Raw genomic sequence first — 16,124 nt, forward strand, 5'->3', positions numbered from 1 at the left:
TGCGGCGTAAATGTGCGTCCTTAGTTGTTGCTTGCTGTTGCCGTGTTGTCTCAACTCCCTAGCAGTTGAGCTTCCGTTCTAGCCATGCCTGTACGTGCCGATGGCGGCTCTGAATGGTTTGCTCGTTGCTCGAAGGAAACACACCCCCGATAGGGTATGTCATAAAAATTATCTGTTTGCACTTTCCAGCCCACCAGTGTGCTGGCGCCAGGAGGCGCCGTTTTTGTTTATCGAAGGACTCACCGCCCGAATCCTGCGACAAAGTGTTCTTCAGCCCCAATTACCATCAGCTCGCTACAGTGGATTTGAGGGGGTGTAAATCCCCATCGAAACCACTCACCAAACCACCCCGTTACGAGCTCAATGGGGAGAAGGAGGGTGGCCATCAATTTCACATCCATCTTCGTTTGCAGAAAGAAGCCATCAAAAGCTTTCACTATCTGCCACGTGGGGTGTTTGGGTGGTGGTAGGGCCTATTGGTTGTGCTCGGAAATAAATTACCTTCTATCACACGATGACAAATAGAATAAAATCCACCACTGTCAATACCGTGAAAGACGATGTAAAACGGAGAGTGAATGTACGAAAGAGAAAGAGACAGGAAGAATGATAGAAAATTTGCATACAAAACCTCTTTGATATCGTGACGGTTTTATTCGCACATCCTCAGTTCGTCCTCGACCAATCATTCATCTTCTTGTCGACGAGGAGTTATCGCTTTTTGTTTTTCTTCTTCCGCCTCTCTTCCACCTACCTTACTGCTCTTTCTTTCACTCGCCCCTCTGTGGATTATTCTGAAAAGTGTTCGATGGTCGACGGCCTGTTGGTGTCAGCTGCGCCTTCTCAACCCTTTGAGTTCGGAAAATGAAGCCTAACACACACACACACACACTCACGTCAAGTGTCACTCCCCCCATGTTGGGATGCCCAATCTCTTTCCACTGGGCCTGTCATCGTGCCGACCGGCCGCGTATTTGTGGCCAAATGTGTGCTAAATTTTCCCAAGCATAACCAGAGACGTTTTCCCAGCCTGCAGATGATTGAGTATGACGTCGGTTGGTCGTGGAGGCCGGTCGGTAGCCATGCCTCTGCCATGTGTAGGATTGCGTGCTTAGACGAGCAAAAAATAAAGCGCGTGCTGTCGAGTGATCTTGCACTTGAGCGGTGAAAAATCGAACCCTACCGAACGCTGAACAGATGATCGACGAAAATACGCCAATCTCGAGCGGTGGTTTCGCGCAATTCGACACTCGGCGTGGCCTTAAAAATAGCCACAATCTTCAAGTTTCATCGATCGCGGTCAATAAGAATAGCTCACGGCGCGGTGAACTTGGGCCATTGATCGTCCTCGATCATCACACGCTCACGCGCGTCTCGATGGCTTTTCCGGGAGAGAGAGAGGCCGCGAGTAGAGGCGGGAAAATGTATTTACTCACGTGAGCATCAATTGACGGTCAATTACCGCGATCCGTTGTGGCGGAGCGTGTACGTGCTCTTCGCTGTGGCCTCTCATACCCATCGGTCTTATTATGCACTGACGGCAACACCATCTATTTTGAGATGCGCTACGACGAAGCATACACGGGCCAGCGAGGGACGGGCAATCATTCGTCCGAAAATATCTATGCCCTCTTGTAAAGGAGCATAGTCGAGAAGTGAACATGTTTGAGATCGTTGGGAATGGATAAAGTTATTTGAAAAGGAAATGGAAATGAACGTAACTGTTTTGCTGAAAAATTAAGACTGCAAAACTTATCCACTGCCTGCTTTTGAGACTCTGTTTCAGGATTTTATTTACCATAAGAACGCACACTCGTGCTAAACAAATATACTGCTTCAATAATCCATCGGTAAACCAAAGCACAAGGGCTGAGTTTGAGCAGCATTATACCGAACGTAACGTTCGTGTCTTGAACAGTCAACAAGGCCGCCATGCACTTACCACCCAGTAGTTCTTTTATTTACAGAACGCATCCTCGGTACGGGCCCTTTCTTGCAGACAAATACTGCCGTTTCAGTTAGTTTGGCTTTCACTTCTCCTCAGCCTCAGGAGCGTCTGGTTTGGAGCCGTTGATCAAAGGATTCAAAGCAGCAAATCGAATAAGCTACCGATAGCGAAACACTGCTGTCCTGCCACTGCTTCGAGTGCTCAGCAAAAGGCTTATTTTTTTTCTTTCCCTTTGCATGCTTTCCACTCTCAGTCCCACCGGCGGCTACCTGACTCCCTGCGGAACGGTTCACAAGGCACAAAATGCTCCCGGGACGGACGTGCGACTACAAACGATGCCCTTCAGCTGGCTCAAGTTGTAAAAGCCAATAAAAAGCCACCGGCAATACACTCTCGGGACCCTCCCCTTGGCGTAGGACGCTTGGGATTCAATTTTCGCCCTACGGTGGGTGCGCCTTTCGGCCACCCGTCCCAAAAGAGCACAGCAGAAAACGGTCGGTGGACGAGCGACAAACGAATGTGAACGTGCCGAGAGGCACCTAAAGGCACAACCGCATGGTCGAGGGTGCCTATTTGCAAAATCCATCACTCTATCTGCCGTCGATTATCGAATTGACAAGCGGCACGAGTTGCGGAACGACGGGAACCGGATGTGCGGGGCGCGATTTTGGTTAAGCGGGATTTCGAATGGGATTCGTGTGCGTTCGAAAGTTCAATCTTGTTCGATTGGTTTTGTGGTCAGATGCTTGTTTTTTTTGCTTCCCGTTTGCACAAGGATGGCAAAAACTTTCCCCGATGCACCTGAATCTGGGATGATTTGTTGAGAGCTGCTGTAAAGTGAAATTTGTTCATTCGTCCTCGCGTTTCCCAAGTGAATAGGGGCGAGTTTCGAGGGCACGGTTATTCAAAATTACGTTAACGTTACGTAAGTGCGCACATTCATGGTTCATCACTTCGTGCGGAATTGAGATGCCATTATCGAAATCCAATCATATCAGTCACACGTTGCTGTAAGCAATTTCCGATCCAAGCATGCCGATATTAAACATTAAAAATGCCCCCATCAAACTGCGATCCCCGATCGACCATCACATCAAACGGGACGGTGTTTCAAAACTCCGCACTGGCCGCCGTTTTCCGGCTACGCGCTTATTTTTATACACATTTCTAAACCCTGTCACATGCGACGGCACGAAACGACAAACACACATCAAAGCAACCCGGGGTGGGATGCGTGTTTATAACTCCCGCTACTGGCGTTGGAATCGGTGCCGTGTTTCGGCCACCTTTACCACGTCGCGTGAGCGTAACCTCGTGTGCACCGCGGAATGCGCACATTTTTCGCGTTGCTCCGTTGATTTATTTCGCATTTCGAAAGAACCAGCCTACCAAAAACACACACACACATACACAGAGCACGATACGGGCATTCCGGTCCATGGGAAAGCGCCCCAACCGGATGTCGTGGTGTTGTTTTTTTCCTCCCTCGAGCACTGGCGTGTCAGGACAAGCGAAAACAAAACGTTCCACCTACCGATGATCTAATGCCTGGGCGCTCCCAGTACGGTTGCTCAAATTTGTACTGCGGTTTCGTCGCTTTGTCCTGATTCTTGTTATCCGTCGGTCACCCGCCTTTCCCGACCCATGGGGACCACCCGGTGGGGCTTGATTGCGACTCTCGTGCCCTCCCGTGACGACCTCGACGTCGATCGAACGGCACCGAAATTAAGGACCTCCCCCGATAGCGTGGGCCCGCAACCGCAACAACTAAACAAATGCAAACGAGTTGAGTCCACTTTGTTGTCCCAACATGGAAGGAGGCGATGGGCGCGTTGCCTTCAACGACCACCGTTCAACGGGGTACATCCGCCCTTTGCCGAAGGATCTGACCGAAACGGAGGTGAGCCGGCTACACGAGACCGACGGCTTGACATCGATTTTTGGCTTCGATATTTTTAGTGTCCTTGTTCGAGTAGGGAGAGGCGAGAGGTTGGACGGTGTGGAGCTGCGAAAAACAATCCACAAGCATGTTTTCCATCCCCTGTGACGGTGGGTTTGAAATTGGTTTCTAATTTTAAAAAAAGACCACCGCTTTTGTGTCTACTTCACACGAGACGCTTTGCATGGAAAACACAAGAGGAATGGGGTCTCCTCGCTTCTACGCTGGTTCCCATTTTCCCACCCACCATCGACCCATGCATGCATGCCGATGCCGTTTGGTGTATGCCATCGGCGATCTTGTGTTGCGTGAAGCGACATAGCGAGTACAAACGGGGGAGGGAATGGAAGCGAAGAGAGAAGTAGACTCGTCGCCATTGCTCAATGTCGACACCGTCAGCGGGTGGCCCAGAGGAAGTTCGCCTAAGGGAACGAAAGGGAACGGAAGCATCACCTCCGGGTGATTATGTTGAATGAATGAAATCGTTGTACGAAACGTTTCTATCCACCCGGTGGACCGATATTTACTCAGCTGCTCACTGCCCTTGGTCGATTGAACGGTGCGAACACGACCAGATGGCCATCACCTAGTCCGTGCTGAGGAGGAGGAAGAAGAAGAAGACGGCTTGGTGAATGAAATCTGCGCCCGAGCGTGGGAAAACAGTGGCTCTGTGAGCGGTGCTTCGCTTTATGTCCACGCGCGCGCGTTGTTATTAAGCGGGATAATTATTGGTTTACTCACAGGGGTGCCTCGGGTTTGGTGAGGCAATATGAAAATAACATGCCACCGAGAACACGGGATTGATGGATTGTGAATTGGAACGATGGATTTTAAATCGCTTTCGTTGATGGAGGCGCCTGGTACTTCGTAAAAAAGGGCAAACAAGAGGAACGTTATTTGAGGGATGTTATACACGTTTTAAGAAGGCGCCAGGTAGCTTGCAATAAAGAGTGAAAAAGAGGCATGTCTTTTGAGGGATATTAGACGCGTTTTAAGGACAATCGAAATTGTGGTAATATTCATTCTCGACGGAAGGATGGATTTTAAATCACCTTCGTTGATGGAGGCGCCTGGTACCTCGTAGAAAAGGGTGAATGAGAGTCATGTCTTTTGAGGGGCGTTAGACGCGTTTTAAGAACGATCGAAATTGTTATAAAATGTATTCTACCCTTTGGTAATATTTCTACATAATCCCACCTGTTCGTTTGCTCTCTAACGAACGCCCAACGGAGCTGGGCGAGACGAGTTTCGTATCATTATTCATCCCGCTTCAACTCCACGATCAGCGTTAAATCGTCACGGGTGATTGAGAATGGAAAAAAAGGGTCACAACCATCGCACCAATTTATCGCACCTTTGGAGACAACTGGCCGATGGCGTTGCTTGCGGGCGTTCATATTTGACACGTACGAGCCATTCGCTTCTCTGCAGGTGCCACCGAGTGTTAGCAGCATTTGGTGCTCTCCTTTCTACCCTAAACAAGCATGAAGGCGTTTCCTAGCACCGTTTGTCCCGTTTGTCAACGGAAAAACGATTCGCAAACGGGTGGCGGTTCAGCGAGAACAAAACACACGAAAATCTTCACCCTCCGGGTGGCTGGGACTACTACCTCGACGGTAGCTTTATCCTTGAGGACCCCGAGCGATATAGCATCAGCAGCAGAGACATCAGAAACAGTAGCAGCTGGCTATACGAGGTTGCGTTCGTGACAAGCACGAGTTTGTTGTTTTTTATTCTCTCACAGGTGCAAAGTTCCTCCGTCAATCGTCACCACGCGCGACATGCAACCTATTTTCGCTCTACGTGCTCAAACGATGCGCAACTGGGACTGCGGGATTGTGGGTTTTATTTCTTTCGGTTAGCTGGCGTTGTCTCTTCAAAACCTCCGCCTGTCCAGAAAGCTTTATGCCGACGATCTGATGGTGAGCAATAGAGCATCATTTCGCGCTATTGCATCTTCCACAATGGAAGCAAATTCAATTCGTGCAAAACGATTCCGCAATACTGCTCATTCATTATGAAACAAAGCCCCGCGCAAGAATCCGAGACCAAAGTGGAACCACTCGCCAACTTTTCGCTGATGCACCGGAGAACCCTCGATAACCGACCCGGTTCCGTTCGGAGGCGATTGCGAGTGCAATTGAAAATTAAAAATCTCATTTGCAAATTAAACTGGACTCGCGGGACCCTCACGGCGTGCGATGGCTCTTGATTTTAATGAAAAGGTAAAAATTACGACCCAAGTAAAAGACTACACCAACGGAAATGGCGAGCTCTCGAAAGCGTAAGCAGCTTTGCCATTATTCAGCGCTGAAGCAGCTAGCGGAAAAGCAGCTTGCAGAGCAAAAGGCGCTGTCCGATAAAAACGGATCCAGCACTGGGGTGTTTTGGCAGTGAATATCTTTATTAAATTTTCATCACACGTGCTTGCAACGGTCCGCAGATGCAGGATAGATGCCCCTGGCGCAGGAAGCGTTATAAGACGCAGAGAGTGAGCTTTTCTGTTGCTGAACGATGCGGAACGCCGGTACTGCGGTAACAAGCGAGCCACGGTGTTTGACCTCACTGTGTGCAGGATGGGGTGAAGCATCATTAGCATGGTCGAGGCTATTTACTGTTCCCAGCGTCATCTGGCAGTCCCGTCGTCGTGCAAGCACAAGCACACGCTCGAGGCACGGTCGCGTGTGTGAGAGAGTGCCTCATGGCATTCCGACGAATTTCCACACGCAAGCGAGCACGAGGAAAATAGACCAACCTCGCTCAGAAGGAGGGCGATTGGATGCGATTGTGCGAAAGAGATGCAAAAATTATGCTGTTTCCATAGAACGCTGAAATTATTGCGATTATCTGCATTGCAAATAATACGGTGGCCGCGATGCAGATGCTGCAGTTTTTTTTTGCACCGCGGTTTCTGTGTGTGGGATATATTACTAAGCTAAGCGTATTCATTCATGATGTCGCGCAGTCAAGGGTGCGGATTTTCCACGGGTTCTTTTCGTTTGGCTCGAGCTTTTCCCGTTCTAATGATCCAGCATACACTTTCCTGCAGTCATTGCTTTACAGCTGAACACTTTAAACGTTCGTGAATGTGCTACACAGCTTATGGAATCGAAATCGAAAGACTACGGTGTCTACGAACCAAGAGTCTACGTGCTCGCACATCTAGTGGACTGCATTCGAAATTGAATCGAATAACTCTTGCCTTCATTCATTAAAGTGCTTCGATTGCAAAGCGAGTGTGCCTGTGACCCGACCCGAAGCGAAGCTCCCAAAGCGTGCTAACTGCGTAATGGCAGCCCATTCATTATGTTCTCGGAATTCGAAACGCTTCATTTGCCGGGTTGGATTCGTCGCCACTCGAGTCATCGTTTCGAAAGCTCGATATGCGATCGAGTTCTGCTCTTCATCTCAACTAACGAGATAAACCTCGAGCGGTGCTCGGTAAATGCGTTATATTGCTCAAGCTGTCCTCAAGCTAAAGCGGCTACATTTTATCTCGCACACCATTAACAGTCCCACGCAAATGCACCATCGCAAATGGTGGTGGTGGTGGATGTGAACATGCGCAGGCCATCTACACCTCAGGCATGGTGCCCCAGCTTCATCTGACCCAGTTCGCGAGAATGCTGTGCTAGCGTTGGGCTCCGAAACCACCACTCACCTGCATTCTGCAGCAGGCTTTCATGTTTTCCAGCCCACACCAGTGTCGGTGCAATGTTTTGATAAAGAGCGGTGTCACTTCAAAGCAGCCATCGTGCCCATCTTGTGGCTGTGGTTGGCCGGAACCAAGATGCAACCGCTCTAACGTTTGCGCACACAAACAACTCGCCTAATGATTGCCTGCCGCGTATGACTTTGACCGATAGGGGAATGTCCTTCTACGTTCATCTTTCGTTCATCTAGCATCTGTTTCTCAACGGTCCTATTTCTTATGCTTCCTTTTTTATTTTTCTCTTCAACAGCAACTCTTCAACCAGCTCGCTGAACCAGCCGCGATGAATGCGAGAGCTTCTGTCGAACTTCTGGCGGAAAATTAATGATCAATAAATCGAAGATGAAGTGCCATTGAACCTTCGTCTACGTGAGAAAATTGAGTTGGGTACCGTGATAAAATAAATCCTCCTCCAGCCCACGGTCAACTGTTAGCAAAAGCACACGTGTCAGTGTATTGAAGGCCCCGGACACAGAAGAGGCCCACACCTCTCGGCTGCGTCGAAGGGCGTCGCCCTTTGTATGATGAATCCTTCCAACGATGACTCGCCAAAGCACATGGTCTCGTCCGCGTCATCGTCCCACCTGCAGTCGGCTGCGGCTCTGCTGGTGTCGTCGCTTGGTTTTGCTGACCGCGTCGCGGCCTCAGCCGGTGACTACTTCAATCAGAGTGTCCGCGGACGGGACGGTGTTGGGTCACTGGCGGCACCATCGCAGGCGTCGGCGGCTGCTGGAGCCATGCTGGAAAGTGCCGCTGCCAGCGCGGATACACTCGCCGTGTTTGACGCGTCCGGAAGCAGCATAATGTTGCAGGGCTTCTCGTCAACTGCGCCCATTGCCAGCACGGTCGAGGCCACGGTGGATGACGCCATTGGGGGTGGAGCTGATGGGGGTGTGGTTGGTGATGGGAGCGGTGAGTGGATTGATGTGGTGCTGCTGGTGCTGAAGGCTTCCATCATGATGTTCATCATTGTGGCGGCCATCTTCGGCAATCTGCTCGTCATCATCTCCGTCAAGCGCCACCGGAAGCTAAGGTATGTAACGCTCACGTTGTGATGACACCTTTTTTGCCGTTTATGGGACCACACGAAATTATGACCCACGGGTGTGTTAATGCGTCAAAATCTCGTTGGCGCAGCGTGAGAGTGCGAAACGCACCTCAAATCGAATTGACCGTCATCGTCCGGTTCCGCCAAAAATTCCTGAAAAACGATCCCTGGAACCCTACTCACCTTTTGAACCATCTTGTTTTCTCTCTCTCTCTTTTTCTCTCTGTCTTTCTTTCAGGGTAATCACGAACTACTTCGTCGTTTCGCTGGCCATGGCCGACATCATGGTGGCGATGATGGCCATGACATTCAACTTTAGCGTACAAATAACGGGAAGGTAAGCAGCGCGCCGTTGGAGCTCGTCTTCCTGGAAACGGCACCGGTTGATGGGAACCGTTGATGGGAAATATAAATCCCCGTTTATCTGACACAATTCCTGTGGTGGTTTTCCTTTACTTTATTTCACCGAAAAAACATTGAAAAATCCTGGCCAACATCCTTGAACTCGCCTACCTCTTGCCAATTGGCAGTGAGTTTTCCCAGACCCAGCTCGGTTCGGCCCAACACTATGGGATGGGTTTTAAAGCATTTTTTTTTTCATTCCATCCTTCGTCACAGCTGGAAATTCGGGTCGTTCATGTGCGACGTGTGGAACAGCCTGGATGTTTACTTCTCCACCGCCAGTATACTTCATCTGTGCTGTATTTCAGTGGATAGGTACGTACACTGTCATCCCAGCGTTCGACACACCAACGCTTCGAGTTCAACTTCGTTGGCTGGCGTATTTTTGTGCAATAAAAACCGGCAAAAAAAAGGCTCCCCTTTAAACCCATTAGTGTAGAGACGCTTCCGCGTGCCGTCGACAACTCAATTTTCTCTCCCATCGCATTTGCGCGCTTTCTTGCAGATATTACGCCATAGTGAAACCACTTAAGTATCCGATAAGCATGACGAAGCGAGTCGTAGCGATAATGTTATTAAATACATGGATATCACCAGCGCTGTTGTCATTCGTTCCGATCTTTGCCGGTAAGTAAAAACTGTGTGTGAGTGTGGTCACGGAAACCGAAAGGTAAAGAGAGAGAGAGAGAGAGAGAGAGAGAGAGAGAAAATGAGAAACTTAACGAGCGATCTGAAAGCTATGACGATCCTGCAACGGTGGTATTCGAGGACATGCTCAGGAAAGCTTTCTGCAAGTGACCAGTTGGATAAAGTTTTAATCGAGTAAAATGCTGCCAACAATGAAAACCGACAGCTGAACGATCTGAAACTGCCGTAATTTAGCTAATCGATCGGAAAATCTGGTAAAGCTTACAGCTCTACTCGCTCGGATTCGATTTCGAGGCGAACAATGACGAAATAAAAGGCGCTCTCGGGTAAATTACGCGTGAATGCTTCTTCTGTGTTCCGGCAGAGGAATACGTTTATTCGTTCTTCTCCTTCTAGGGTTGGCTTAGTAGAATTGACTGCTCGTACGAGTCTTTAAGAATTGCTTTAATTAAATTTGAAAGCCAAACGTACGTGCACGTGGGACACATGACTCAGTGAATGCTGAGTGTTCCAAGTCAGGTAAATAGGTCAGGTCAGCAGGTCTGTAGGTATTAGCTTTCTCTCTCTCTCTCTCTCTCTCTCTCTCTCTCTCTCTGCGATGAAAGTCAGCATTATTTTACACGAGATCTCGTCTACTAACGCACCACAGCCCAAACCCCCATCTGAGATCTGATTTGCATTTGCATCGTTCCCGGTTTCAGGTTGGTACACCACGGAGGAACACAAGAAGGAGACCCTGCTGAACCCGAACAGCTGCCTGTTCATAGTCAACAAGCCGTACGCGGTCATCTCGAGCTCCATCTCGTTCTTCATCCCGTGCACGATCATGGTGTTCACGTACTTCCAGATATTCCGCGAGGCCAACCGGCAGGAGAAGCAGCTGGCCCTTCGGCAGGGCACCGCCATGTTGATGCACCAGCACAATGTGGGTGGTGGTGCTGGGGGTGGTAGTGGTGGGGGTACCAATGGGGAGGCGCTCAGTGGAAGTGGCTCCTCGAAAACGCTCACTCTGCACGAGGTGGACGCCGAACAGACGCCAACCAAGGACCGGCATCTGATTAAGATGAAACGCGAACATAAGGCGGCTCGGACGCTTGGCATCATCATGGGGACGTTCATTCTCTGCTGGTTGCCGTTTTTCTTGTGGTAAGTGGAAAGCTTTTGGTTTGAATCAGCTGTGAAGATTGAGCGAGTTGTTACACTGCGTTTATTACACATATCGAACGGCTCGTGCTGGGTTGTTTGTGGTTTTTGTTTGCGGAGCAGTCTATTTTGTTTAATTTATCACAAACAAAAGCAAAACCACAAACAAGCCAATACAAAAATGCTGATTATTTCAGGAAAACGAGCCTGTCAGTTGTCTACGAAAAATGCAGTTGCTGTCGAAATGATTTTGCGAAGAAATTAATTAAAAACACTGACTTATAAATGACACATACACGTTCGTGAAAACAATTATGAATGAAAAATAACTCTTCAATGGCTGTAATTGACTGAGCATCATGATGCTTCCTGCACAAAACCCTACCAGACTAATCAGTATAAGTTTAATATTCGTTTGAAATTTTCCATCAAATTCTTTCACCCAAAAAATAAACCACAAAAAGTTAACTCTCAGCATCGTCTCATCCTTGCTCAGGTACATCATCACATCGCTGTGCGATAAATGCCCAAACCCGGACATTGTCATCGCACTAGTGTTCTGGGTCGGTTACTTCAACTCAACGCTCAACCCGCTCATCTACGCCTACTTCAACCGAGACTTCCGGGAAGCGTTCCGGAACACGCTCAACTGCATGTTCTGCGCCTGGTGGCGCCGTGAAACATCCCCGCTCGACATTAACGTACGCCGGGCGAGCCTTCGGTACGATTGCCGGGCCAAGAGCGTCTATTCCGAGAGCTATCTGCGGCCATCTTCCCAGACGGATCGCTTCCACAGCGAGATCGGTGAGAGCCTGTAACGGCGGTGCCAGGATGAGGCTGACCTCGAGGCCACCGAATGCACTCGATTCATCGTGTGAATCCCGGGAGGTCCCTGGTTTGTAAGCCACCACCAGCCAAAGAAGACTACACCACGACCACGAGCGAGAGAGAAAGAGAGAGTGAGCGAGATAGTGGCGGTGCCGAGGATATCTTCCTTTTTCGTTGTTCGTTACTGTATATTAGAGCTGTTTAGAGTCTATGTACCGGATCCGGAACCGACCGTCCGGGTTTCTCTATTTATTATTCTAGCGAATAGTTTATCTAACCGTTTCGAGGAAAGTCTGCTTAGCTGCGTAGAGATTAGGTTATAGAGTCAAACCGTTACCAGACCGATCGCTGTACTCGTTCATGTCCGTTCGATTATCGCACACGGACGCAAACGGGTTTTCGTCCGGGTTGCGTTTATATTTCTTCTCCTCGAAACCTCGGCCATTGGGGGAAAAGCGCACACATACACACACACATCATGGAGGCGGAAATGCAACGATTTTGCTTTCGCCAATGGCGCCGTCGATCGCTCTCACTCACTCAGCCACCCAAAATTGGGGGTTAAACCGATGACACAAAGCAAAAGATCCTCATCCTGCGATCGCGCATCGTAGCGCGATGAAAAAACGATGAAACGCCACCCATGTCATATGCATCCCATTCGGGACATTGCCACCAAAAAAGCCCACCCACAACCAGACCGGAGCGTAACTATGTAATGCGGGTATTTGTTTGTAAGAATCCTTCGACCGAGCGACCGCTGACAGACCGAAAGGTAGTGTGAACTTTAATGAATGTTAATATTTAGCATCATATCGCTGGTAGAGCGCCACCCAACAAAATCACGGGGCTAGCGAGGTAGTAGTGCTCGAAGGTAGTGTTACATCTAAGTCCAACGCTAGTGTTAAGTGTACGAATCGTGAAAATGTGGCTCAATTGCCCAGGGTCGCTGATAGGGATGAGAAATACAATAAAGCCCATCTGGGCGGGAATCAAGCGCGCTTGAAAGATACGGTGACACATTCTTCCGAAGCAGAAATCGAAAAAAAAACCACCAAAAAACCAACTCACACGTTCGAAATCGACGATGCCATCCAATGAGTTGGAAAGGATTTGAGGTTGCAAATTAAACATCGAGTTCGCGTCCCGATGGGGTGAAACATTCGCGAAAAGCCCCGGAACACGACCTACGACCGGTTCGCACGAACGGAGCGCTGAATTTTCCCGACTTTTCACGCCAAATTTCACGCTCGTCACGGTACGGCAGCTTTCAAAAACGATGGCACGATGCAAAAACAGGGGCCACCCTTGCCAAGAGCTGGCTTGCATGCGACTCGGTCCATCACCGGCGTGATTGATGATCGTACTGATTACACCCACGGCAGCGTGTCGATGATGCAAAAGTGCAACGATGCAACAGATGAGCTGCCCTTTCCTTTGGGCAAACCCGTGCTGTGTGGCTCGCGAACGGAAACAGGCACGGGCACGGGAACCGGGAATTAATCGATTGATGCGTCGGGTCCGTTTGCGCAAAAGGGCACGGCAAAAGGCTGGGTAAACATTCAACCCTTAACAGCGTCTTGCAACCCTTCCGGAGTTGCGTTGGTTCGGTGCATTCCCGGAGGGGAAATTGCTTTTCGAAAGTGCCCGAACGACGCAAAACGGACGATGCGACTTTGGAGGTAATTTACATGTCCGATGATCTCTCGACCATCCGAAAGGCCGTTGGGGGAAAATGAAAATTAGAAAATTGTATGCCGATAGTTCGAGTGGTCGCTTGTGATATAGCACTGAACCGGGCAGTGAATCAAACTCCAGCCGATCGATGGCCGAAAGGCATCATCAGAACGCTATCGGCATGTGGGAGGATTTCAGCACTCGATTGGCAGTGAGAAAGGACGAGTCCAGCGAGTGGCAAATTTGTGGCGATAAGATGTGCTTAGGCAGCATGAGTGCGAATAATACAAAAAGCAATATTTAGCGTAAACGTTTCGCGTGGAAATGGTAAGCAAATGCGAGCTGAAACGCTGTGCAATGTGTCGGGAGAAACCCCGGTAGGATCATAAGGTAGGAGCCGTTAATTAAACCTCGTCTATCGTCGATGTGAGCGTGTGCGGAATCGCGAAACAGAATCGTCCTTCGAGTGGATGACGTCAAAGTGACTGTTTTTAGGATCGATGTTTGAACTTGCCTCTTAGCGGCAAAAAGCTCCCACGTTCGTCATTCCATCGATGGTTTAGTTAAAATTCCGTTCCCTAGAAACACGAGCTACACCACGGCAATGAGGAAATGAGGAAGAACACTTTGCTAGTGCATGCTTTTTGTATTGTAAATTCAAGCAAAAGAGATTCATGATTCCAGGCTGCGATTGTGTTCGAAAAGCTCTCCTTTTGATAGGTTTTTGAACTGAGCGAATTCTGATGCGCGAAACCGATGCTGTAGCCGAGTAGATAATAATTAGTAGAACGATGGCAAGTAGTCCTGAGGCTAGCTGCCTGTGTGCATCATCCCATCGTAATCGTACTGATATCCTGCGCCTTCTTCCCATCTACACCTTCTGTACCTTGTCCCTGTCCGTGTTCCATGTAAATCGTATCGTATCGTAGCTCGAAAACTGTCGTTGTAAATGTTGATTGCGCGCGATTGCGGCTCGGCGTAGTTTGTGCTGCAGCTCGCGCAATTGCAATGCAATCTTTTCAAAGTGTGCTGTTAACAAGTTGAGCGAGGCATCTCACGCGGCTGACCGGAAGCCCAGAGAAGATGGCCTCCGTATCGGTTGTAAAATACTCGCGGAAAGCGGAAGAGCAAACAATCAGAATCATCGCCCAGGTTCATTCGTAATCGTAGCGGTGGATTAAACAAACGTATGGTATAAACACACACAGCCACACATGCAGCTCCTGCGCATTGTTGCCCCGTCCGTTGGTCCCTTTCCTGGCCTTCTCGTCGTGCCATCAGCCGACCTCCATCCCACGGAAAACCAGCGATGGCCAGCGGCCCGTAAACTAAGCATAGTAATAAAAAGTCTTCATAAAAACGTAAACAGTAGCGCCGGCGGGATGCGGATGTTGCTGAACGCAAACCAATAAATATCGATCGAAGAAAATCGCCCACCCACGAGCGCAAAAAGAGAAAAGGTAAATAAACACACACGAGTGAGCGAACGAGCAAGAGAAAGAAAGAGAGAGAGAGAGAGAATGGGCGCTTAATTGCTGACGAGCGAGAGACAAATAAACACACGAATGCATAATGCGGATGCTTGAAGAAGATGCGAAAATGTGGCCATCACTGTGTGTACCGTTTATAATTAACTGGTCGAGTTCTGACCGAGCCGCGGTGTAGGAGTGTAACGAAGCATCAAACCCCAAAAAGAAATAATAAAAAAAAACTGCGTAATCTGGCGTTCAACAATCAAAGCTGTTTCTTCTCCCATGCAATACGCATCCCACCACCCACACGTGGGTAGGCTGGGTGCGCAGATAAACCAGTGTTTTTGTGTGAATGTGACTGTGTGTGAAGCGACGTGTCGGTTTTTTTTTTTATTGTGGAAGGATGCAGCTTGCAGAAATCCTCCCACTCTGAAGCCGGTGGGCTGAAAGTAAGCGAAAGTAAATGGATTTTTAGCTCGTAGGAACCAAAAATCAAGGTGGCGCAAGGTTGAAGAAGGACATTATTAGCGAATCACGTAGACATGTAGCGTTAATGGGTCTAGTCGTAACAAGAAGCTGCTTAACAATAGCTAACTTTCACTGATGTGTAAATGTTTGTCTTTAAGCAGGTGTACCATTTTCAGTACGGTCAATATCACGCCAACGCCCGGTGGGTCGGACAAAACTGAGTCGAGTGTTTTGTGTTTCCGATCGCCCTTTGTAGTGTGGGCCGTTTTGTTTGAGATTCATCGTTGCGTTTCGTTTCGTTTGTGTGAGCGCGCGCAAGGATGCAGCAGTGCGAAGAGTGCGAAGAGTGAGACCAGCGAGGAGTGAACGAAAGAAAAAAAAAGGGCGCTAGGACGTGCGGTTTGCGTGTGATGGATGCATTTATCGAGATAGCACCAAGCGGGAAAACGACAGCACCGCCGGAAGCCAGGTCGTGGGAAGGCAAAGAAAGCAAAAGCTCGCCCGCTGAGTGATGAGCGAAAAGGGACGTTTGTTATTTAGGAGGAGTTTATGTTGCATTCCCTCTGAGTGAGGAGTAAGGAACGAAGGGTTAGAAATACCCGGGTGAGCGAGGAAAAGAGTTTCTCGAGGAAAAGGACGACCCAGTGGCATGAATTTCAATGGCGTAGAAGTAACGAAATATTTCGCTCATTTGAACCCATGAGATTTCTCCCAAAACGAGAAGGTGATTTAAGTCCGTTTCTTTAAATAAAGTCGGAATGATTAAAAGGATGTAAAACCAAATGGTGCGTCAAAAAATCTGTTCTTTATCCGAAATTTCTTCACCGACCACGTGACGG

At 49.0% G+C, this 16,124-nt stretch overlaps 1 protein-coding gene across 1 annotated transcript in view; it reads left to right on the forward strand.

The window, feature by feature from the left end:
• Positions 1–11,658, forward strand: part of LOC128731405 (octopamine receptor beta-2R) — a 71,937-nt gene extending 60,279 nt beyond the window's left edge. The window contains exons 5-10 of the mRNA XM_053824524.1: positions 7,850–8,632; positions 8,886–8,984; positions 9,266–9,364; positions 9,555–9,676; positions 10,399–10,843; positions 11,337–11,658. Of these exons, the coding sequence (XP_053680499.1) occupies positions 8,121–8,632; positions 8,886–8,984; positions 9,266–9,364; positions 9,555–9,676; positions 10,399–10,843; positions 11,337–11,658 (1,599 nt within the window). The 5' untranslated portion in view covers positions 7,850–8,120. The remainder of the gene's footprint in view (positions 1–7,849; positions 8,633–8,885; positions 8,985–9,265; positions 9,365–9,554; positions 9,677–10,398; positions 10,844–11,336) is intronic.
• Positions 11,659–16,124: the final 4,466 nt, after the last annotated feature.

Source organism: Anopheles nili, chromosome 2 (genome assembly GCF_943737925.1).
Source record: "Anopheles nili chromosome 2, idAnoNiliSN_F5_01, whole genome shotgun sequence".
Lineage (NCBI taxonomy): Eukaryota > Metazoa > Arthropoda > Insecta > Diptera > Culicidae > Anopheles > Anopheles nili.